We start from the raw sequence: 26846 nt of genomic DNA, 5'->3' as shown, positions 1-26846 counted from the left end.
GTTTTAAGTTCACGCAATTCAGGTGTAAACCAAGGAGCTGAATGTACAAATGAAACAGTTCGAGTTTTCACATGTGCAAAATCATCTAAAGTCATGTTCAGTCCATCATTGTAATATGAAACCAGTTCATCAACACTAGAGAAATCAGATTTACTGCAAGTTCATCAGCAAGAGTAGGCACAACAATGTTCTTAATATTCCTAAATGTGATCGGACGACATGGGTTTACCTTAAAAACTGCCAGTTGGGAATAAAAAGTCACCACCAGGTGATCTGATATGGACAGGTCAGAAACAGTTATACCTGAACAGCAAATAAGAGCAAGATTCAGTTAAAAAGGATTATTGCTTTTGGGAGGACTGTAAATAGTTGTGAGGATGGTAATGGATGGCCCCATACATTTTTAAGGCAAATTATTCAAAAGAAGAATATGTAGGCAAAGTTAACTGAGATGCTTTCAATTTCTCTTTATAAAGTATTGCCACTCCCACTCCCCCTCCCCGTCCTGTATCAGGTGATTTACTAACATAACCATATCCTGGGGGAACAGACTGGTGTAGAATAAAAAAGTAATCTGGTTTCTGCCATGTCTCATTTATGCCTAGTTCAGACTGCACGATTTTCAAACTCGTAGGATCACTGCTCTTTTCACACTGCATGACTATCTGGGCCAGCATTCAGTCACTGCTGTGTTCACACTGACCGATGGATCAGCGACACGGGAGTTCACACTGCATGACTGTACAAGAGGAATAATCGCCGACAGCTCTGTCCCGTCCGTAAATTACGTTTCACAACAAAGCACACGCGAGAAGTGAGAAGGAAACGACGCGAGATCACACGTGCGTCAGACTGGAGTTCTCACGCGAGGCTGGAATTGTTATTAAAAATATAGACTGCTGTGCAGAAACTTCCAAATGCTGATTTGCAGCAAAAGGGAGAAAAATAAAAAAGATTATGGTGGTGGAAATGGTTGGGGAGACACAGGGAGCAAGGATTGTGTTCTGCAAAGAGAGTTTGAGGTAAATAAATAATATTGCAATGTGTTGCTGTTGTGGCTGGTCAAGCAAATGTTTGTTTCTGTTTGATATAACTGTACATATATCTATTAAAATACTAATATTATGGTCTATAACTCCTCCCCGAACCTCCCGCTCTCCTGTATCTTGCTCTCTCATTGGCTGTCGGTCATCGCCAATGTATTTTTCAGTCAGAAAACATTTCACACAGCAGGACAGGTCCAGATATTTAGCATGCCAAATATCTCACGGGTGTCGGCGACTCATCTGCAATTCTCCCTGATCGCGTCTTTGATCATTCATACTGCGTGATTGTCACTCGCGTGCATGAGCACCGATTTGTCTGCTATTTCGCAAAACCTGTCGGAGAGTCAAAATCGGGGCTAAAATTGGGCAGTGTGAACTAGGCTTTAGAGAGAGCAAGTCAAACTTACGGTCAGACAGCAGATCGTACACCAGAGGTTCTTTAGTGGAAAGTGATCATGTATTAAGTAATCCAAAGGAGAGATTGTTTTTACCAGAGTCGTTGCCAACCAATCTGGCCAGGTTGGTTAATACACTGTGATCAACAGTCTGTGAGAGCCTCCTCTGCGCGTGTGGTTTAGATGACCAAAAGGACCATATTTGACATGAGCCATCGATATTATAACTCCGCCGAGACCCGTAATGTATATATTTCCGACATGGTATGTACACAATATCCAAGGGAAGATGTAAAGCTGACGGTAGATTAAAAGGACACAAACGGAGCTGAATAAGTTCCGCCGCCGAATACTTGAGCATCGTCCATACCACAGAATGGTATACAGCAGAATGGACAAGCCAGATATAGTTAATCCGCACCAGTAGCTCAGTGATCCTCATAGTTTATCCCCGTGCCAGAGGTACCACGAAGAACAGTCAGCAACCGGCAGGCAAACCGGCAACCGCAGATCAACCAGCGTAGATCACGTAGATCAACCAGCGTAGCGTGCAAACCCTCCGAATCAACACGGATACACAGGTCAGAGTTTAAAACAGTTCATAAATCCCTTCATAAGTGCAGGAAGATTTAGAAGTACTAGAGTGTTTTTAAAAAATGTATTCCCTCCCTGAGCAGCGGCAGCTAATAGCGCCTGCATTCACCCGGAAGTAGCACTCAAGTGTCAGGGTTTTAACATCCATTCAAGAACAGAATGTCGCTGACTGACTTTACTGAGCTTGGATAATTCTATCCTCATTTGAGGGTCACTATGTAGAGTACTCCGCTCCTCCAGAGCTACTTTAATGCTCTGCAGAACGGGTTGAGCAGTCACTCCCCTCGCTTGGAGGGTTGTTATGCTGAGTCTTGCTTCCTAGGACATCTGTCTCTAGAATCCATTGTGGAGGGGTTATTGCCTTTCTGAAATACCTTCTCATTGGAGGCCTCTGCAAAAGGTCTGCATATAGAGATTCTGGTTAAGCAGACAGGTTATAGGCCAAGTAAGTTAGGATACAGTCAACCTCCCTGATGATTCTAGGGGTTGACACTTATGTTCCCCTGAAGTGACAGGACAGGGTCTTAAATACATTTTTCATTAGGTAAATGATTCCAAGCTTTTGAGCTCTGCCCCGGGCCAAGTCCTTCCGTTTGGGTTAGGGTCAGCCAATTTGGTATGCATTTCCCTCAGCATGGCGGAGTGGGCATTTGTTCCCCATTTGCATCCTAGGACGCAGTGCAAGTTCCCATTCGAAAGGGAATGTCTCAGGTTACAAATGTAACCTTAGTTCCCTGAGAAGGGGAATGAGACACTGCATCTTGTTGCTATGCTTCTGGGCCGCCTGCATGGGCCCTTCAGATGAAGAACTGGATGACATGTTCTCTAGGTGCCCTTATTATACTCACGGTCACACTAGTAGTGATATCATAGGCTGTCACTGGCCAATACAATTGTAGTGTTTAAACACGTGCTTCAGACACCAGTCACCCATGAGCGTCCTAGGAGTCTCTCGTTCCCCTTCTCATGGAACCAAGGTTACATTTGTAACCCAATACATTTTTTCTCATGCTTTAAGAACTGGAGATAAGTTTTATGATATTGAAAAGTTTGACATCTGATATGGCTTTCAGAATTAGGCGTGGCAAAATGGCTCAATAGCGCCACCTACAAAATTTAAATTAAGCGCCATTCGGGCTACATTTCACATACGAGTGTGAAATTCGGTAGACACATGTAACAGGCCAATACCTACAAAAAAATACCCTGGGCGCAAAGTATGAAAACCCAACAGGAAGTGAGATATTTTTCATTTTCTCTGCAAAATTTTGGCAGTTTTATCCATTTCCAGACGTTGTACTTGAACAAACTCCTCCTAGAGATTGAATCAGATCAACATCATATTTGCACAGTCTAATCTAAAGGCCTTGGTGATGTTAAATTACGAAGATTTTGAGTTTTCCCTGGAAGGCGAGTCCGTGGTGGCATGACAAAGTCTGATGTTTCGCCATGAAACAGGAAGTTGTTGTAACTCAGGCATACAATGTCCGATCTGCCCCAAACTTCACATTTTTTATTAAAGTCCTGACCTGAAGACATCTACATGCCAATATTCGGTTACAGTCATGGCGCCACCTGTGGGCAACAGGAAGTTACATGTTTTACACTGTGATTAACTTATCATTGAGATTTAACCAGAACAACATCATGTTTGGTCAGTCTAATCTAAAGGCCTTGGTGATGTTAAATTGCAAAGATCTTGAGTTTTCGCTGAAGGGCTTGTCCGTGACGGCCTGACAAAGTCTGATGTTTCACCATGAAACAGGAAGCTATTGTAAGTCAGGCAAACAATGTCCGATCTGCCCCAAACTTCACATGTTTGATAAGAGTCCTGGCTTGAAGACATCTGCATATGAGTTTCAGAATTAGGCATGGCAAAATGGCTCGATAGCGCCACCTACAACATTTCAACTAAGTGCCCCTCCTGCTACGTTTCAAGTACAGGTATGAAATTCGGTACATACATGTAACAGCCCAATACCTACAAAAAAGTCTCCTGGTACGTGAGATATTTTGAATTTTATTTGTAAAATTGTTGCAAATGTTTGTGATTTACGTCAACAGGAAGTTGTTGTAACTCAGGCATACAATGTCCGATCTGCCTCAAACTTCACATGTTTGATAATAGTCCTGACCTGAAGACATCTACATGGCAATATTCAGTTATAGTCAAAGAGCCACCTGCTGGCAGAAGGAAGTGTGGCACATTGAAGTGAGTTTGCCATATTTTCTCCTATATTTACCCGCTGAAATGCCTGTCACCCACTATTCACTGTTTTCCTGAGGCCACCGGGTGGTGGTGCATGTGTGAGGGCCCTTTCATCGCTGCTTGCAGCTTTAATATTTTTATTGGAATTGTTATGTTGACAATACCATTTGTAATAAAAACAATAAATACTGTGTCTATTAAATATTATGATTTTAATCTAAGGAGAAAGCAGTGTGTTGATTCTTTGCTTTGCTCTTCCTCTCAGTTCAGCTGGTTTGTGAGCTCTGTGCATGTGATTGAGCTGAAATATAGAAGACCCACAGTCCAAACCTGTCAGAGGTAAATGTGCTGCCAACCTGAGCGGGCAGGACACTTTACACCATAACTCTGAGCTTTACTTACCATATAGCAGCCAGAAAATGCATAGCCTGTGCTTTTCTTTTTTGAAAGCACAGCTCTAAAAACATCTCAATAGTTGTGGCTAAGTTGAAATCATTCAGATCACCAAATAGGTGGTCTCGTTTTACTTGAAATGGAAGTCAAAGCCTTTTGAAAGGAGATGATTCATTAATGTGCATCTGCACTCATTGTCCAGCTCTAGGGAAAGTGTTTTCTGACAACTTAAATGGGTTAATGTGGTAAAAAGCGTTCTCATATCTGTATTAGATAACCCTTCCCGCGTCGAGATCTTTTATGCCGATTAACAATGGTGTGTTCTGTAACCAGATTCCATTACCATGAGAAAAAGAAAGCCTCTTTATGGATTCAACTGACAGGGTTTGCATTATCCCTGGGCTTTCCACGCTCAGATGCTGCAGAAGATTGTCTCTGTACCAAGGGGCACATTTACATGCTCCTAATCTTCCCCAGATGTTCAGCAATGACACAAACAGTGATAAAAAGAGAAATGTCCAGTCATGTGACTGCTTCGCATCTATTGTTGCATTCCATCCTCGTCAGTTGGTTGCTTCCTAATCAAACTAACAGTTGATGAAGCGTTTCTTGTGACAACAAAATTACAGCAATGGTTTACGTGTTTGGAGGGTTTTGCGTGGTATCACTGTCATTCGGCGAGCCATGAAACCAGAAAGCAAGCAGGTATTATATATATATATCTGTTGATCTCATCACAAGAACAAGAGCAGCTTGAGTTTTGGGATGACAATAGTGCCAGTTACATTTTAACGTTGGGATTGGATGTTCTATTATATGTCCTAATATGCTTTTTTACATTTTCAACTTTATTTAGTGTAATGTTTCTGTTTGAGCATGAAAAAGGATTGCAAAGTTACAAAGCACAAATTCCACTCCAATGGGAGTTATTATCTATATCAGTAAGCACTGTTTGATTGCAGCCTTAAGTTTTACATACATGTTACAATATTCCTTATTTAAAAAATTTCCACCCAAACCATATGCAAAAAAGCCAACAAGGCCTGGTTGAGTTGCGTTAATGTGTTGAAGCTTGTGGTTATTGTAAAGGCCGTGACATTTCTGAAACACCCTTGAAGTGGTTGACCAATCACAACACACTATTCCAGTTAACCAGTCAAAGCAGACAGAGTGGGAAGAGAGGTGCTGCAACAATGTTATACACTCACCTAAAGGATTATTATGAACACCTGTTCAATTTCTCATTAATGCAATTATCTAATCAACCAATCACATGGCAGTTGCTTCAATGCATTTAGGGGTGTGGTCCTGGTCAATGCAATCTCATGAACTCCAAACTGAATGTCAGAATGGGAAAGAAAGGTGATTTAAGCAATTTTGAGCGTGGCATGGTCATTGGTGCCAGACGGGCCGGTCTGAGTATTTCACAATCTGCTCAGTAATAGCCACTCGTTACAACCGAGGTATGCAGCAAAGCATATGTGAAGCCACAACACGCACAACCTTGAGGCGGATGTGCTACAACAGCAGAAGACCCCACCGGGTACCACTCATCTCCACTACAAATAGGAAAAAGAGGCCACAATTTGCACGAGCTCACCAAAATTGGACAGTTGAAGACTGGAAAAATGTTGCCTGGTCTGATGAGTCTCAATTTCTGTTGAGACATTCAGATGGTAGAGTCAGAATTTGGCGTGAACAGAATGAGAACATGGATCCATCATGCCTTGTTACCACTGTGCAGGCTGGTGGTGGTGTAATGGTGTCGGGGATGTTTTCTTGGCACACTTTAGGCCCCTTAGTGCCAATTGGGCATCGTTTAAATGCCACGGCCTACCTGAGCATTGTTTCTGACAATGTCCATCCCTTTATGACCACCATGTACCCATCCTATGATGGCTACTTCCAGCAGGATAATGCACCATGTCACAAAGCTCGAATCATTTCAAATTGGTTTCTTGAACATGACATTGAGTTCACTGTACTAAAATGGCCCCCACAGTCACCAGATCTCAACCCAATAGAGCATATTTGGGATGTGGTGGAACGGGAGCTTCGTGCCCTGGATGTGCATCCCACAAATCTCCATCAACTGCAAGATGCTATCCTATCAATATGGGCCAACATTTCTAAAGAATTCTTTCAGCACCTTGTTGAATCAATGCCACGTAGAATTAAGGCAGTTTTGAAGGCGAAAGGGGGTCAAACACAGTATTAGTATGGTGTTCCTAATAATCCTTTAGGTGAGTGTATATATAAAAACATTTTTGGTGAAAAATCAAGCATGAAAACCTCTTCTAGTTGACCCCAAAAGCAAAATCAAGACTTTGATACTGGGTATAATCGGTCAACTTTAAAAATGTTGAGGTGTTTTGGTTCTTTTATCGGTTCTCGCATCTGTATTCTTTCATTTATACAAACAGAATCAAAAACATACAGCTTACAACTGTGCAACAAATTAATATGAATTAAATTAATTAATCTGTATGTAATGTTAATTAAATATACTTCATAATTAAATATATGTAAAATAAATGTTTTTAATGAACATAAATGTCTTAATTGAGGGAACCGGAATCATTAAAAGAAGAATAAAAAATTCTGACTTATGGCTTTTTCTTTCTATTTTTTTCTTTTTCATAAAGGACAGGCCATTAGATATGTCCCACCTAAACTTCCTGTTTCAATAGGAATTACATCAACACAGGAAAGGAAGCTGATTTCATGAGGTCTTTAAACAGTATACGGATTTACCGGGGCCACAGAGGGGTGCCCGAGCTTGTTGACACTGACACTGCCCTTTGGAACTGAATCACACATGTGCGAAGGGAAAATGATGAGTTAGCATTCTGTTCATCACTTTTCACCAAACATCTGTTTGTTGCTTTAGGAGGGAAAGATACTGCTCTGAGAGACTAATGTGATCAGGTCTGTCGGTTGTTCGTGAAATGCTTTCTTCCTTACTGGAAACAGGGGTGTCTTTGAGTAGAAATATGCATTTGATTCCACAAGGGCTGACCTTTGACCTCCACTACACTCAGTACCTGTGGGCCCTCAATAACTAAAACAGGCCTTAGTGTGACTGCTTGTTTCCAATAAATAACAGATGTTCCAGACAGGAAACAAGGACAGCATTTTTCTAAATAAAGAGCCCCACATGCACAAGCGAATCAGTCCATGCACCGCGTTCTCATTAAAGTGTCACTCACTGTCCATTTCAACCTCACCACGGCTCATCTCATCTGCAAAAAGGGGCTTGTTGGTTGTGCTTTATAGGCCCTACACATCAACCGCACATCTATCTCCAAGCTTTTGTCACACTAACCCAGGTGTGTTATCAGACTGTAGAAGCTCTATGAGTTGACGGCACAGTGTTTCTCTCATTTGATCTGTGCGCTATGAATGCTACAGGCCCGTTCTTCGCAGGCACCAACTCTGGTGTCTGTCTGAAGTGTACAGAGAGATGAACTAACTGAGGCCCAGAGGCTTTATCCTGTGCTGTTCTGTTTGTGTGTGTCTGTGCAGTGATGAGGGAGAATCAGAGGAAGAAGCTGGAGGCTGTCAGCTACTCTTCCCGCTACGCACTTGGACTCTTCTACAAAGCCGACGCACGAATTGACGTCCCTTGGGCGGCAAAGTACGTTTCCAATAATCCCTGCATTCGCTTCATCGCCATAGATGATAAAAAGCGCAATTTAGGTCAGTGCCTTCATATTTTCCTCCTCTCATCTCCAACTCCCGCTCTGACATTTCATTCTGTTCCTCTGCATTTTCTGTTTCTTTCTCTCACTGTGTTTCATGTATCAAGATCTTTGTTCACACTGCACACAAATCTGATTTGGTTTTTAAATCCGATTTATTTTTTTAAATCCAAATGGATGCCCATTGACTTCACATGGTTATGGTCATAATCAGTTTCAGACAGTAACAAAAAGGACACTGTTTTGATGGTGACATGTTTGTGTTTTCATTTAATTTTTTAGTTTGACAGCCTTAAAGACATTTCTAATACCCTCCCCTTTTATTCCACCCTGGTTCCTGTCAGTGTCTGTATGTCCTTTTCTGTCTTTTCTTTAAATTACAATGTGGAGTCAAGTCAAATTTATTGGTTTAATTTAGTAGCGCTTTTCACCATACACATTGTTTCAAAGCAGCTTCACAGAAAGTCATACTGTCATGTCTATTATATCTTAGTGCTTTATTATAGAGCAGGTTTTAGAGACTGGCAACATTACGATATAAAACAATGATACGGGTTTTACATCTAGCTATATTGTACATATAATTTTGTCTAGCACATATATAAAGTGCTGCAGAGACTCTGTACAAAGGCAATTAAAGAGATTTAAATATGGTTTGGTTTTGTTCAAAGCGAGAGTAAGCAATTGTCAAAAAGTATTGATGAAAATATGATCTGATGTCAAAGGTGTAAAGTCTGTAAGGTCAAATGCTCGGGCAGGGACGTGCAGAGAGTTCTTAAGGCCGGGGGCTCAAATGTAAAAAAGGGGCAATATGTAAAATAAAAATAAAAGGACATTTATATATATATATACAGGTGCTGGTCATATAATTAGAATATTATCAAAAAGTTGATTTATTTCACTAATTCCATTAAAAAAGTGAAACTTGTATATTATATTAATTCATTACACACAGACTGATATATTTCAAATGTTTATTTCTTTTAATTTTGATGATTATAACTGACAACTAAGGAAAATCCCAAATTCAGTATCTCAGAAAATTAGAATATTGTGAAAAGGTTCAATATTGAAGACACCTGGTGCCACACTCTAATCAGCTAATTAACTCAAAACACTCTTGAACAACAGACAGCATCAGAAGCGTCTCACCTGGGCTAAAGACAAAAAGGACTGGACTGCTGCTGAGTGGTCCAAAGTTGTGTTCTCTGATGAAAGTAAATTTTGCATTTCCTTTGGAAATCAGGGTCCCAGAGTCTGGAGGAAGAAAGGAGAGGCACACAATCCATGTTGCTTGAGGTCCAGTGTAAAGTTTCCACAGTCAGTGATGGTTTGGGGTGCCATGTCATCTGCTGGTGTTGGTCCACTGTGTTTTCTGAGGTCCAAGGTCAATGCAGCCGTAAACCAGGAAGTTTTAGAGCACTTCATGCTTTCTGCTGCTGACCAACTTTATGGAGATGCAGATTTCATTTTCCAACAGGACTTGGCACCTGCACACAGTGCCAAAGCAACCAGTACCTGGTTTAAGGACCATAGTATCCCTTTTCTTAATTGGCCAGCAAACTCGCCTGACCTAGAAAATCTATGGGGTATTGTGAAGAGGAAGATGCGATATGCCAGACCCAACAATGCAGAAGAGCTGAAGGCCACTATTACCCCTTTTCCACCAAGGCAGTGCTGGTGCTAGTTCGGAGCCAGAGCCTAGTTTCAAATCGGTTCTTTGTATTTCCACACCCAAAGCACCAGCTCCGAGCCAGGAAAAGTGGTACTTAAGTAGCACCAAAACATTGCTGGGCTAGAAGTAAGAACTGATTATGGCAGGCGCTGGGGGCGGGGTTACTGTGACCAACAAGACCAACACAAACTTGTTACCGCCATTTTTTAATGGAGCTAACACCTGCTGCTCGTTTGTAATCTCCGTCTATACAAATTACAGTGAGCTGCACGAATGCGTTGGATTCGCTGTGTTTTGATGCCGATGTAGGATCGTAAAGCCATGTGCATCAATAGTAACGCAACGTTCGCCATTGTTGATGGAAGGCTTGTTGGAGATGCATCGGAGCGGTGCAGACCGATCGCTGTATGACAACGAGAGCATACGACTCCTTATGCTTTTGATTCACTCATGCTGTGTTTTGATATCATACGCGGATCGGTTTGCACAGCGCCGATGTATCTCGAACAAGCCTGGTGTGTTTGTGTTTCCCGCTGCCTTGCTAGCGTTGCTGAGAAAGATGAGACGTATACAGTGACGTAAGACCCTGCTCTGTTGTGGCTCTCAGCATGTGGAAAAGCAAACGGTTCTTAGAAGGCTCCTCAGTCGAACCAACTATGAACTGGGACTAGCACTGGCTCTGAACTAGCACCCGGTTCATTCTGGTGGAAAAGGGGTAAATCAGAGCAACCTGGGCTCTCATAACACCTGAGCAGTGCCACAGACTGATCGACTCCATGCCACACCGCATTGCTGCAGTAATTCAGGCAAAAGGAACCCCAACTAAGTATTGACTGCTGTACATGCTCATACTTTTCATGTTCATACTTTTCAGTTGGCCAAGATTTCTAAAAATCCTTTCTTTGTATTGGTCTTAAGTAATATTCAAATTTTCTGAGATACTGAATTTGGGATTTTAGTAGTCAGTTATAATCATCAAAATAAAAAAAAATAAACATTTGAAATATATCAGTCTGTGTGTAGTGAATGAATATAATATACAAGTTTCACTTTTTGAATGGAATTGGTGAAATAAATAAACTTTTTGATTATATTCTAATTGTATGACCGGCACCTGTGTGTGTGTATATATACATATATCGCTTTGAGAGTTTGACGCTCTCGCCGGCGGCGGTGTGAACGCACAGTTACCGGTGAGGCCGATCCAACACACACACACACACACAGACACACAGACACACACAGACACAGGACTGAAACGGACTATTCCACCGCATTTACATAAATTTTTGTTTCTATATTGTATATACTGTTTTTGGCATTTCTTATTGTTTAATACACTTTGGGTTATCATTTATTCTGTGTTTATTGGTTAAGCAATTTATTCTAACACCTTTAAAAGAAAAGTTAAGAATTTTTTAACTTGTGTAAACTGCCTTCCTTAGGCTGAGTGTTACAGCCGTATCCACATATTCAAACGTCTTTGTGCCTGCGTCTAGCGTGACCTTTTCAACGTAATTGCGTTTTACGTGACGTCACGAGCACGCATCACTGAACAGAGCAAGGCGAGCATTTGTGTATATATACTGTATGTATGTGTATATATATATATATATATATGTATGTATGTATGTATGTATGTATGTATGTGTGTATATATATATATGTATATGTATATGTAAATGTATATATATATATGTATATATATATATGTATGTGTGTGTGTATATATATGTGTATATATATATATATGTATATGTATATATATATGTATGTATATATATATATATACAGTGAGGAAAATAAGTATTTGAACACCCTGCTATTTTGCAAGTTCTCCCACTTAGAAATCATGGAGGGGTCTGAAATTGTCATCGTAGGTGCATGTCCACTGAGAGACATAATCAAAAAAAAAAAATTCCAGAAATCACAATGTATGATTTTTTTAACTATTTATTTGTATGATACAGCTGCAAATAAGTATTTGAACACCTATCTATCAGCTAGAATTCTGACCCTCAAAGACCTGTTAGTATGCCTTTAAAATGTCCACCTCCCCTCCATTTGTTATCATAATTAGATGCACCTGTTTGAGGTCGTTAGCTGCATAAAGACATGTCCACCCCATACAATCAGTAAGTTTCCAACTACTAACATGGCCAAGACCAAAGAGCTGTCCAAAGACACTAGAGACAAAATTGTACACCTCCACAAGGCTGGAAAGGGCTACGGGGAAATTGCCTAGCAGCTTGGTGAAAAAAGGTCCACTGTTGGAGCAATCATTAGAAAATGGATGAAGCTAAACATGACTGTCAATCTCTCTCGGACTGGGGCTCCATGCAAGATTTCACCTCGTGGGGTCTCAATGATCCTAGGAAAGGTGAGAAATCAGCCCAGAACTACATGGGAGGAGCTGGTCAATGACCTGAAAAGAGCTGGGACCACGGTTTCCAAGGTTACTGTTGGTAATACACTAAGACGTCATGGTTTGAAATCATGCATGCCACGGAAGGTTCCCCTGCTTAAACCAGCACATGTCCAGGCCCGTCTTAAGTTTGCCAATGACCATTTGGATGGGAGTCCCATAGTCATGGGAGAAAGTCATGTGGTCAGAAGACCAAAATAGAACTTTTTGGTCATAATTCCACTAAAGGTGTTTGGAGGAAGAAGAATGATGAGTACCATCCCAAGAACACCATCCCTACTGTGAAGCATGGGGGTGGTAGCATCATGCTTTGGGGGTGTTTTTCTGCACATGGGACAGGGCGACTGCACTGTATTAAGGAGAGGATGACCGGGGCCATGTATTGCGAGATTTTGGGGAACAACCTCCTTCCCTCAGTTAGAGCATTGAAGATGGGTCGAGGCTGGGTCTTCCAACATGACAATGACCCGAAGCACAGCCAGGATAACCAAGGAGTGGCTCTGTAAGAAGCATATCAAGGTTCTGGCGTGGCCTAGCCAGTCTCCAGACCTAAACCCAATAGAGAATCTTTGGAGGGAGCTCAAACTCCGTGTTTCTCAGCGACAGGCTAGAATCCTGACTGATCTAGAGAAGATCTGTGTGGAGGAGTGGGCCAAAATCCCTCCTGCAGTGTGTGCAAACCTGGTGAAAAACTACAGGAAACGCTTGACCTCTGTAATTGCAAACAAAGGCTACTGTACCAAATATTAACATTGATTTTCTCAGGTGTTCAAATACTTATTTGCAGCTGTATCATACAAATAAATAGTTAAAAAATCATACATTGTGATTTCTGGATATTTTTTTTTTTTTGATTATGTCTCTCACAGTGGACATGCACCTACGATGACAATTTCAGACCCCTCCATGATTGGGAGAACTTGTGTTCGAATACTTATTTTCCTCACTGTATATGTGTATTATATATATATATATATATCTCAATCAGAGGCGGACAGTAGTGAAGTATTTTTACTTTCCAAGTCATTTTATTTTTCAAGTATGTGTAGTTTATCAGTGTTCTTCCTTGGAAAACTTTTACTTCACAACATTCCAAAACATAATATTGTTATTTTTACTGCACTACGTTTCATATTAAATATCATTTTAATGCTTAATTACATTAAAAATGTAGTACTTTCTTAAAAGTAATTCAAAGTTTTACTTAAGTACAAGTAACAAAGTATACAATTTTTTTATGTAATTAAGTATTAATTAAAAAAAACTAATTTATGAATTGTAGTGCAGTAAAAAGTATGACATTATGCAGTTTTCCAAAGAAAAACAGTGATAAAGCACATATACTTGAAATATGTATACTTCACTACTGTCCGCCTCTGATATATATATATATATATATATATATATATATATATATATATATATATATATATATATATAATAGTTTGGATGCTATTTTATGTTTTTGCAAGAAGTCTCTTATGCTCATCAAGTCTGCATTTATTTAATCAATAATACAGAAAAAAGCAGTAGCCTAATATTGTGAAATATTATTACATGATGTTCTTTTTAACTTTTTATAAATCAAAGAATCTTGAAAAGAGTATCACAGCAGGTTATAAAAAATATTAAGCAGCACAACTTTTTCCAATCATCATTTTAGAATGATTTCTGAATGATCATATGACAGGGAGCTGCTAGAAAGTCTACAGATGATGAGCCTTGTGTGTTATTTGTGTAAGACTGTTTTATTTCATTTTATTAGTTGGTTTTGTTTTGTCTATGTGGACAGCAAACAGCGAGGCAGCTGAGCTCACTAGGTTTGGGAACAGAGCTCATGTGTATTCTAGATGTGTCTTGTTTGTATTGAGTTTGTCTTGTTGAATATGATTCTTGTGTGCGCATGACTAAAGCCCTGTTTACACCTGATATTAAGATGCGTTTTGTTCGATTGGATCACAAGTAGATGAGGGAGACGCATACCAATTTAACCTTGGTATTTTAATCTGTTTTTCTTGTCCAATTTCAACCACTTCTGTCCTGATTTCTTTGTGGGGGGGGTCTTTGGGCGGGTGGATCTTTCGATCTAATGGACGAAATAAGCTCACGCAATTTACATATGAATGCGAAAGGAGACGATGGAAAACATACGGAGAGCAGTGTATGTAGTTTCTGCTCTGACAGCCGCAAGACCACGCAGAATGCTGCAAGTGTGTTTTAGAAAAATGTTTACACTTTAGCTAAGTAGGTGGTCTTTTGTGGCTGTTTGAATGCATTTAACCATATGAGCGTCTACTAGAGGTCTAAAATCTGTACCCGACCTGAAACATTTCTTACCCGAACAAGATGTGCATAAAAGAAAAAACTGACCTGAGACAGACACTGCAAATTTAGACCCGAGTCCGATCCGCAGCATTTATTTTCGAACCCAACTGGACCTGTGCGTAAATGGCATTGATGTGTGAACCGCAATCAGTCAGGAAAAATCCTTTTGACTGATTTGGCTGCTGCTCCATCATACTAATATAATACATAATAACATTAGTGAAACTATAAAAACACAAGATCTAAAAAGGTTAAACAGAAAACTAAACATATAAGAGTATGAACTGTCACAAACAAAGCTAGCTAGCTTGTTCGCTTGAGAATACTTGCCCTCAAAGTTGTCGACATAACTCGAAACATGCGATTTAAAGCCCTTCTCCTTCTTACTAGAGGGTGTGAGAGATGCCACTTCGATTGACATCGTTCACCGTAATCCGTGGAAGATCTTGCAAGCAACAAGTCTAAAATCCATGTTGATGGAACTTGTTGAAACGGTAAGCAAAAAGTCTAAATGCAGAAGCAACTGTGCATTGTACATAGAAGCATGGATTCAGAGAGAGATTAGCAAAAGTGAGATGATAAAGTCATCTTAGAATTGTTTCAAATAATACAATTTTGTTACATTTTTAAACTGCATAGTTTAAAATAATTCGGGAGAAGCAGAGGGTGAGCGAGCACATTTATTTTTAATTACCCAAGACCCGAAGCCACTAATTCCGAACCTGACCCATGTCCGTTTTGAACCCGAAACCCCTCGGGTCTCAGGTCAGACCTCGTTTTTTCGGATCCAAGTGGACCCATGAAGACCTCTAGTATCTACACAGTGAAAGCAATTTAGTTGAAAGCGTTTTCGACTACCTCTGAAAGTGGTCAAAAGTGGACACATTCAAAATATTTTAGAGCCCCTTTTATACCTGTATTTAGCGTCGTCCACTTGTGATCCAATCGACGAAGACGCATCTGAATACCAGGTGTAAATGGCTTTAAAAAAGCTTTTGTTTGTGAAGAATTTGCATGTGATTGTGTTTGTACGTTTTTCCTCACAAAGCCTCTGTAAGTTCATGACCGTGTATCTGCAGTAGCCCAGTGGAAATAGTCTTGTGAAAACAGCCTCCACACCTGTCACCTTTCATCCACTCCAGCGTTTCCGAGGGCAACATCATAATTAGGAGAGCTGTTAAATTTTGCATTCTGTTCGCCGTTCTTTTAGGCCGGCACACTCCTTCCAGCCTCCTCAGCCTTCACGCAGCCATGCTTTAATCTTCATTTTCATTTCTGTAATGTGTTTTGCTTGTAGTTCCAGTAAAGTAGGTCTGAGTCTGATCTCACAGAGCACCCCAAGCTCTCTTTGAAAACTTTTTGGCAGGCCGCTAATGATAAGCTATTACTGTGTTCCTGAGCGTCTGGCGAGAAACCCATTTATGCCATTCAGTAAATGTGGAATGAGGTAGATCAGGGCTGGATGATGGTTTCCCAAAAACAGAACTGGTTCATAATTTATATGAATTTGATTACATATGAAGTATGAAACTTGCTACCAGAATGCCAAAGAAAAAGGACTATTCAGACAGGATGCGTTTTCTAAAGGACTTTTAAGTTCTAATTATGGGATAGCTGTCATTTCATGTACTGATTCAGATGGGATTGTGATCGCTGTAGTTAATACTAATGTGTCTGGATGTGGGCGTTATGGACCTTAATGTTCTCTGGATGTGATTAATTATCTAATTAAAACATTGTGTATGTAATTAAGGGAGGAAATTGTAGCAATAGTCCAATCAATAATGAAAATTCTGTTATTTTTACTCACCTCATGTCGCTCAAAATCAGTTTGACTTTCAACAGACCAAGCAGTCTGTGGAAGACAAAAAAGAATTTTGCCAGTTTCTGAGATTAGTACCCATGGGAACTGAGGCTTTCAAGCTTCGAAAAGGATGCTAAAGCACCATAAAGGTAACGTAAATGTGGTCCATGCAACTTGCTATATTCAGAGTCTTCCGAAATCATAACTTTTTTGTGAGGAACAGACCAAAGTTACTCAGTAAAAATCCTTCTCTCTAGTGAGCTGCTGTAGAACTCGAGAACCAGATCAGTCAAATTTGTGAAAGGATCATTCAAGTTGGTTTTGTGAATTGTATTAATTGAAAAGATTTGACCCAACAGATTTGTTCATGAATCTAATATCACTACTTCTTTTTGAACTCTCAAGAACGACTAAGGCTAATCGTATAATCTACTTTTATGATACCTTAATGGTGCTTTTATGTCCTTTTTGCTGCATGAAAGTCCCGATTCAAAATAACTGAAGGAAAAGAGTTTTTATCCTACAACATATCTTCGTTTGTGTTCAGTCATACAAGTTTAGAATGACATAAAGGTGAGTGAATTACTTGAGCCAGTGTTGTTGTGTCTGGAAGTATTTTAGCATTAGCTCTTTCCCCACTATTGACTAGTTATCTCGTATTTTATCAGAAAGCGCTTCCCCGCCAAAGGTTATAAGGTTATTTTCACTGTTATAAGGTAGGGGGCTCTATTATGCATCTTCTGAAAGAGTACTGAATCTCCTGAATAAACACAGCGGAAGACGATGCAGAAACAAGCAATAGCATAAGTAATCATATGAATATGTAAAATAACGCGATCATCAACATTCAACAGTGTATAAATCAAAACGGCCTAATGTTGCTGAATGAAATGTCAACCCAGGATGAGCTATAGGACTGTAAAAGCTTTGGGGGTGTTGATGGACTCGATCTACTTCATCTATGTTTTGATGATTGTTCTGAATCTGATCCAGATGTAGTATTTGACATAAATTCTATTTTCTCAGATTTTTGCTCAAAATTTTGCTCTTTTATGAAACTTTGGTTGATAAAAAAGAATACATGAAGCTAGAATAAAACAGTTTAAAAGCAGAGTTCTTTCTTTTGATATATTGCATGTTCAGATATTCATACAACAAAATATTCTGTCTGGGGGCCATGAAATATTTGTGAAAATGGTGAAAATACTGGTGGGGAACAGCCAACGTAAAAAAAAACGCTGGTGTAAGAATTACACTCCAGTAATTGTAGAAATGATTTGATCGCAGTCAGATGAAATTATTAGTGTATGACGGATCCTCTCAACACCAAACACACAAAAAAAAATACAGCTTTTATTAGTCTACTGATATGACTGTGGAATGTTCATCTCATGGACTGTAGAAATATTTATCAAAAGTATGAAGAAAAACGTTTGTTTAATGAGGGAAAAAATGACGTACATTTAATTCATATGCAAGTTATTTTCTGTCAGGCAGTACATGCAGTTTCCTATTCACCCTGTGAACTTTGTGACAAGCTCTGCCCCCACCAAGAAATAAGTGACTCAACCAGCAGGCACAATGCCAGCCCTCTACCCACGCTTCATGACCTCTCTCTCTCTCGTGCACAGTCGTGCACTCTCTCTCGTGCACAGTCACATTCTGGCACATGTACGCTTGCAAATAAACACTCAAACTCTTTTTTTTGTAAATGAAGGTCTCTCTCTCTCGCTCACCCTCTGCTTCTCCTTTTCCCCTTCTCTCTGCCTGGCACTGCGCCAAACACGTATATAGTCTGACTGCTCTGCAAACGGAAAATGAGCATGCCTCTGTGTTTCAGCCCCATTCTGATATTCATACTGATCAGCCAAAGTCAACCTAGACTGGTTAGAACAATAATTTCAGCTATTATCACTTCAGATGCTCAGTTCTTTTTACAAAAACAATTCTCCATAATTGTGAAGTTAATCCTTCCAGCGATCCTGCCATAAATTTGGCTGATTTAAAGTGAAATGAGAAAGTTATGTGGTGATTTTTAGCTAGTAGCTAAAATGCTTGTAAACTCTTACATAAGCAAGTGAATACCACTGAAAAAGGACTTCCTCTTTCCCTCGCTTGAACCATGCCAACGTTGCAGCTAATATCCGAAACCTTTTCCTACATCCTCAAACAGCATGTTCTCATGGTTTAGGTTCTCTAATTTATTGCTTTTTTCATATTTGTATTTAAATGGTTTTGAGAAATAAGAACATTTACAAAATAAGCTATTATGTCATGTATACACAATCAAAGGCCTAATTAAGTAAACATATTGTAAAATAAATGAGTTTTAAATAAATTGGCATTGACATGTGATTAAATGATAAATAATCTATGCATGTAATTAAAAATAAGTTTGAGGTCAGTAAGATTTTTCTTTCTTTTTCTTCAAACAAATAAATGCTTTTATTCTGCAATGATGCACTAAATTGATCAAAAGTGACATTAAACACTTCTACTAAAATAAAAGCTGTTCTTTTTAACTTTATATCTTTCAGTTTTCACAAAAATATTAAGCAACAGAACTATTATCAACATTAATGTTAATAAGAAATGTTTGAGCTGAAAGATCATGTGACACTAAAAACTGGAGGAATGGCGGTTGAAAATTCAGCTTTACCATCACAGGAATAAATAGAATTTTTAAATATATTAAAATAGAAAACAGTTATTTTATATTGTAGTAAGGTTTCACAATATCAGTGTTTTAATGTATTTTTCATCAAGTAAATGTAGTTTTGGTGAGCATAAGAAATTTATTTCAAAAACAAAAATAAATCTTACCGACCCTGAATTTTTAAATGGTAGTGCAAACATACAGGTATATAACTATGAGGGAGGGCACAATCTAGTATTTTTTTATGACCGATTTTTTTTGGATAGGAATTTATATCTATCCATTTTCTTCTATTATTCATCCAACAGAGGCATTTGATTCCTCACATGTACCTCCTCTATTGACACAGTCTGTTACCTGTGGCGGTATTGACTTAAACCAGCTTTTTCTATGGGCTTTTTCACAACTGAAAAATCTGCAGTTGAACCCTGGGTCATTCTTAACTTTATCTCAAACTTTATTCTTATGTACTGTACTTTATCCTGGGTAGTCTAGTTTCAAGCTTTTCGAAAACTGTAAACTGGGTTATTTATTGCATATTTATGAGGATAATCATATTGATTATACAAATACAACACTCAACGACTTTGTTTTAGTAACTTCTTGTTTATATGTGGAAATGTTGCCATGTCATTTTGCTCTTTGTCTTCTGAAGCGCATCAAATCAGTTTAAAAAGACTTTATCTCACTGTTAAGTGTAGTGTGAAAAAGACCAGGCATGGGTATAGCATGTGAATGTGATTTGCTTGATCTTTTTTTCACACTTATGCCAACATATTATGTCAATGGTCATGATTTAAATGGCTCATCGTTCTCTGTTGGTCCATAAAACTTTACTGAACAGAATAGATCTTACTGAAGTATAAAGCCCCTCCTCACAGGTGATCATAAAATCAATCTGTTACCATATGAATCTGCCAGAGGCTTTAATATTAACCTTTAGCTAGTCTCTGCGGTCTTATTCAGACCCACCCCTTGTTCCTCAAGCATTGACCAACAATGGCTTTCAGCATTTTCATCCTACTTGGAGTCATTGGGCCAAATCATTCCAGCTGCTCAAAAACAGCCCCATGTTTATGGAGCCCAATAAAGCATGTCTTCCTTCAATCATATAAAATATGTGTTTTAAAACAGTGTCATTAGAGAAATGACTACACTGTACAAGGCTGATATATCAGGCCTGTTCTCAGTCATGGGTCGCGTCTCTGCCGATGAGCTCGGCCCATAAAGCATTAGATCATGGGGTTTGGTGTGCCCATAGATGATATCACTGGGAAACCATCGTCTGGAGAAGAGAAGGCTGCTTGACACTGTTACTTAACACTACTCACGCTAACCTGTTATGACTAACAAATAAAGTTGTTCATGTTATATTCACAGTGTATATATGCAACAGCTAGCTTGACTTATTAAAGAGATAATTCAACCAAAAATGACTTTTGCTATCATTTACTCACCCTCATGTTACTCCAAACCTGTAAGAACAGAACAAGATATATTGAAAAGTGTGTCAGTGTTTTTTGATCATGTGATCCAGTGTTGTTTATTCCCCATTGACTATGTTACACAGAAGAATGAAATCCATAGATAATTGGAATGACATGAGGGTGAGTAGATGATGACCGTGTGCTCCGTTTCTGGTGCATCACATTATGACAGACATACTCCAGTTGATTTGTTTTCTAAGAAAAAAAAGCTTTTTTTATATAAATAAAGGTATTTTAATAAAAGAATAAAAATATTTTTTTCAGCCTGTATAGTCGCTTTTCTGCTGCTGTCTTTGTTGTTTATCCCACCATTATTTCTTCCTCTTTGAAATTTCCTTACTTAACTTATATCAGTCCTCCTCTCATGGTAGCACACAATGTAGGATCTGTAAATTAGGTACTTCAAGACTTCATAAGCAGCCACATGTGAGCCTAATTACCTGTGTGTGTATCATTGGCAGAATCGAAGGACTGTGGACCTTCTGTGGTGGTCCACACCAGTGTGCCTTTTGGCATCCAGCACCTGGAGGAGGAAAGCAATGCAGTACAGCCTATCATCCTGGAAGAGCTGGAGAAGGTGATGCCAGAGCTTCCTGAACCTGACAGCATCAAGTGTCAGAAGTGGAGATACTCACAGGTGAGACGCCATTAGTCTGTGTGTGAACATTTGACTAAGGAAATCAAATATACATTACCATTCAAATACAGTCTTGCTCAAAAGTTTACACCCCTTGCAAAATCTGTGAAATGTGAACAATTTTAACAAAATAAGAAGGATCATACAAAATGCATGTTATTTTTTATTTAGTACTGTCCTGAATAAGATAATTTACATAAAAGATGTTGACATATAGTCCACAAGACAACAAAAAAAAAGCTGAATTTATAAAAATAATCCTGTTCATTTATTCCGTTTATTCTTAATAATGTGTGTCGTTCCCTGGATGATTTTTTTTTGTTTTGTGATGGTTGTTCATGAGTCCCTTGTTTGTCCTGAGCAGTTAAACTGCCCAACGTTCTTCAGGAAAATCATCCAGGATTTCCTGCAAGTTTTCCTGCATCTTTTGCAAATTTGAACCCTTTCAAGCAGTGACTGTTTCATTTTGAGATCCATCTTTTCACACTGAGGACAATTGAGGGACTCAAACACAACTATTAAAAAAGGTTCAAACATTCACTGATGCTCCAGAAGGAAACACGATGCATTAAGAGCTGGGGGGGTGAAAACCTTTTGAATTTGACGATCAAGTTAAATTGTATTTAATTTGTCTTCTATGAAACATGTATCTTCTGTTGCTTCCAAAGAGACGGCTTTTGAACAGGATGGAGATGTCCACATTTTTCTTATGTTTAAATATCAGGGGGGGGACTGCCCTTCAGAAGCAACAGAAGATACTTGCATGTTTCCCGAAAGACAAATAAAGTACAATTGTGACCCTGGACCACAAAACTAGTCCTTAGCAAGGCATATTACTACTAATAATAATTTTTGATATATTTACGGTAGGAAATTTACAAAATTACTTCATGGAACAGGATCTTTACTTAATATCCTAAAGATTTTTGGCATAAAAGAAAATTAGATAATTTTGACCCATACAATGTTTTGTTGGCTATGCCACAAATATACCCGTGCGAATATAATAAAATAAAAACCGTTGTCAAATTGTAATAATATTTCACAACTATCCTTTCAAAAACTTTTGAATGGTAGTGCAAGTAATAACATGGATTGTTTTTCATACTTGACAATTATTTGGTCTGAAAAAGAATTCACTGTGAACTTTGACATCAGATAGTTTGATAGATAGTTCATAGAATCTTAAACTGGGGCACTGAAGGCAGTACCATTAAAAAATAAAAAAAAGTAATTTTTATCATCCCAGATTCCATCTCATCCCGGTTCAGTCCTTTATAATTCATATATAGTTATTATTTTAGATTTCAATTTAATTTAATTTCATCTAATTTCTTTAGGTTCTTTTATGATCCCCTACATTTTGAATTTTCTGGAGAAAAATAGTTTTTCTTTTGTAAGGGTCCACTGTAATCTGTGTAATCATATATAGCAAGAATGAAATGGAGATGCTTATTCAGGCAAGTGCTGCTTATAAAAGCCTCACTGTTATACAGCAAAAGTCATTCATTTTTAATAAAGCCAGGCTGATGGCTTCTTCAAACCGCTCTATTGAATGAAGAGCATGTTCTGCACTGCAAAAAAACTTCTTTATAGTTATTTTTGTCTATTTTCAGTCAAAAAAAATATAAATATCCTTAAAAAAATATTTACCTGAGAAGCAAAACTGCACAAGATATTAAGACTTGTTTTATTTTTCCTTATACCTTTGACAAATAGTTAAAGCATAAACCTCACCAAATTTTGTTTGATAATAATCTTAATTTAAGACACATTCTCTGCTTTATTATCTTGTGTAATTTTGCTTCTCTAATGAATTAGAAATAGATGATGAATAAAAATATATTTTTACTGGAAAACAAAATACAGTTTAAGAAAAAACTAGTGTAATTTTTTCAGATGAGTCTTGGTAAATTCATAGAAATCCATACTCTCCCCCCACTCACTTGGCTCTCACACACACACAAACTTACGGTAGTACTTTATGCATTCACACACTGTGTGGGACCCTTTCTCGCACAGTTGCATTCTCTCTCTCTCTCTCTCTCTCTCTCTCTCTCTCTCTCTCACACACACACACACACACACACACACACACACACACAGACATTCTCTTTGGAAGCCCCCACACTCTCAGCTCCTCTGTGACACGCAGCATTGGGCCTCAGTTTGAGGTCAGAGGACATAGAACATCTGTGTGGGAGCGCTGAGCTCGTTGAGTGCCAGAGAGTGGGCCAAGGCCCGTTTAGACTGCACAGGCAGGGAACACAGCGCTTACTCACACAAGTATGCACGCACACACACACACACACACACACACACACACCTGTGCACGTGCCAGTTCCCGGTCAAACACACAGAGGGCATGGAGCAGGAGTCGGTCTTACAGTCATTTGCCACATCACAGTTTGCTGAGCATAAACCGGCAGCACACATTCACACTCACCACATGTCAAAGTCATTGACTCCTCCGGACTCTAATGGCTGGAAAGACTCTTCATGAGTCATGACTTTCAATCTACTGTAAATGTAGACTGCTTTTTGCAACAGGCACTATATTGTTTGAGCGGATAACATGTGCATTCCTAAATTTCTCCAAATGGTTGCAACAAACCTCAAACTTGATAAAATACTTTTCTTATTATAATAATAATAATGTTCTCTTGTAATAGTAACTAATAAGGGATTTCATAGTTCATAGGGATTTATAGTTCACTCAAAAATGTATGACATAATTTAGATTTTTGGGTAAACTGCTGCTTAAAGGGTTAGTTCACCCAAAAATGAAAATTCTGTCATTAATTACTTACCCTCATGTCGTTCGACACCCTTAAGACCTCCGTTCATCTTCGGAACACAAATGAAGATATTTTAGTTGAAATCTGATGGCTTTGAAAGGCCTCCATTGGCACAATGCACGGTTCACTCTCAAGACCCTTAAATGGTACTAAAGACGTCGTTACAAAGTCCATCTCACTACAGTGGTTCTAAAATAACTGTATGAATCGGCGAGAATAGTTTTTGTGCGCAAAAAAACCTTAAATAACGACTTATATAGTGATGACCGATTTCAAAACAATGCATCATGAAGCTTCGAAGCGTTATGAGTCAGTGAGTCGATTCAGCGGTTTGAATCGCCAAAGTCACGTGATTTCAGCAGTTTGGCGGTTTGACATGCGATCCGAATCATGAATCGACTCACTGATTCATAACGCTTCGAAGCTTCATGATGCGTTGTTTTGAAATCGGTCATCACTATATAAGTCGTTATTTAGGTTTTTTTTGCGCACAAAAACTATTCTCGTTGATTCATAAAGTTATTGTAGAACCACTGTAGTGAGATGGACTTTGTAACGACGTCTTTAGTACCTTTTATGGGTCTTGAGAGTGAACCGTGCATTGTGCCAATGGAGGCCTTTCAGAGCCATCAGATTACAACTAAAATATCTTCATTTTTGTTCCGAAGATGAACGGAGGTCTTACGGGTGTCGAACGACATGAGGGTAAGTAATTAATGACAGAATTTTCTTTTTTGGGTGAACTAACCCTTTAAGGAGTTTGTTGCAAGCTTGATGCACCAAAGTTCTGACATGCTGGAACTTTAATGTCTGAATGCACACCAGAAGAACGTGGGGTGAAGCAGATTTAAGGAGGTTAAGGAGTTCAGCCCTACTTACATTAGCGTACCTCTGAAATAAACCAAACAATTTGTTCTTGGCCATGTTTCAGGCAAAACGTTTATCAATTGATTTACACACAGATTACCATTTAAAGATATACGTGGGGAGGGGGAGTTTGGACAGAATAATGATAGCACTCGGTCTGTAAGATGCCTAGTGAAAGCCCCAGGAAATGGACACTATTTCCTTGGCTCTAGTGCATTGCACCTTGATGTTTATCTGGCGGAGGGTTGGGGCCGGCTGAAGCCTTTGTAATGGGCCGTGCAGGGTATGTGTTTACTCTCAGTAGTCATTTACATGCTGCATTTCTACATTTAAACATTGTGCAGAGACACCAGACTAGCTGTGGCTCTTTTGGAGTTACAGTGAGGACCTGTATCATTTACTGCTGACTTTAGAATACATACATCATTTTAATGAACCACAGAGGCAGTTTATAAAGAAGTTCAACCCAGATATTTAGTTTGCAGCGCAACTTGTCTATCCACTGTAAATATTAATATAGAAAAAATACACAGCTTCAGCACACCCAACGTATACAGAGCAGCCACAAAACATCTATCTATCGCTTAACTTTCTAAAACTGAATTTCAAAGGCTTAACTTTTGAAAACTTTTTTTTTACTTTAAAGCAGGGCTTTGAAAAACTTTGTTTTTCTAGTTATAACCTGGGTCACGCATACCATTTGCTCTTTAGAACCCACAACCCACAGAGACAGCGAGTATCATCCAAATTCTGCTCATTTTACCATTAAGTCTATTCTTGACTCTGGTTGACCCAATGAAGGCGCCTCCACTGCTATTAAAAGCACTATATTTAACCAAATATATTAACAGCCCTTTCCCTCCCTCATCTCTTTTGAGAATGTTCATTATGAGGAAACAAATCTGCAGTACAACCAGTATGGATGGCTTGAGTCACTTTTTTAAAGGGATAGTTCACCCAAAAATGAAAATAGCCCATGATTTACTCACCCTCAAGTCGTCCTAGGTGTATATGACATTCTTCTTTCAAACGAATACAATCTGAGTTATGTTAAAAAATGTCCTGGATCTTCCAAGTGTACAATGGCAGTGAATGGCTGTTTCTGTTTTGAAGTCCATAAAAGTGCTCCACATGGCTCCGGGGGGAGGGGAGGCAAAGCGATGCATTTGTGTAAGAAAAATATTCATATTTCAAACTTTACAAACTGTAATCTCTAACTTCCGCTAACTGTCATATGACGTAGAGTGTAGGGCGTAGGGCGCAGGCGCTCCGGTGAGAATATGCTAGTTTCTGGGAGAGCCAAGTTTTGTTTTGTTGTACACTGTAACTCATACGACAGGTAGCGGAAGTTGAAGATTAGTTTGTAAAGTTTTAAATATGGATATTTTTCTTACAGAAACGCATCACTTTGCTTCAGAAGCCGTGTGGATTACTTTTATGATGGATACATGCACTTTTATGGACTTCAAAACATAAACAGCCATTCACTGCCATTATAAAGCTTGGAAGAGCCAGGACAACTCAGATTGTATTATTCTGAAAGAAGAATGTCATTTACACCTAGGATGACTTGAGTGTGAGTAAATCATGGGGTAATTTTCATTTTTGGGTGAACTATCTCTTTATGTCTAAAACCAATACCACAATATTGTGTATCTGCCATTATTGATGCACAGTACTAGCCTGACAAGCCAGACCCACATCAAGATGTTGGGTCTGGGAACTCACCATTGGCAGGGCTCAATGTTGATAGATTAAACTTAAGCTGTATCCGGTCGTCAAAACTCCGAACACATCTTCCTTTTTTAAGAATGACTTCAGTGCCATTCTTTGT

At 38.9% G+C, this 26846-nt stretch overlaps 1 protein-coding gene across 2 annotated transcripts in view; it reads left to right on the top strand.

Moving 5' to 3' along the window:
* rnls (renalase, FAD-dependent amine oxidase) overlaps positions 1-26846 on the top strand; it is a 68956-nt gene that overhangs the window by 39341 nt on the left and 2769 nt on the right. For both annotated transcript variants that reach the window (XM_079801105.1, XM_079801104.1), the window contains exons 5-6: positions 8163-8336; positions 21172-21347. In XM_079801105.1, coding sequence (XP_079657231.1) covers positions 8163-8336; positions 21172-21347 — 350 coding nt within the window. The remainder of the gene's footprint in view (positions 1-8162; positions 8337-21171; positions 21348-26846) is intronic.

Source organism: Gobio gobio (genome assembly GCF_949357685.1).
Source record: "Gobio gobio genome assembly, chromosome: 20".
Taxonomy (NCBI): Eukaryota; Metazoa; Chordata; class Actinopteri; order Cypriniformes; family Gobionidae; genus Gobio; species Gobio gobio.
Note: the sequence above shows the minus strand (reverse complement) of the source record. Positions and strands in the feature narration are given on the sequence as shown.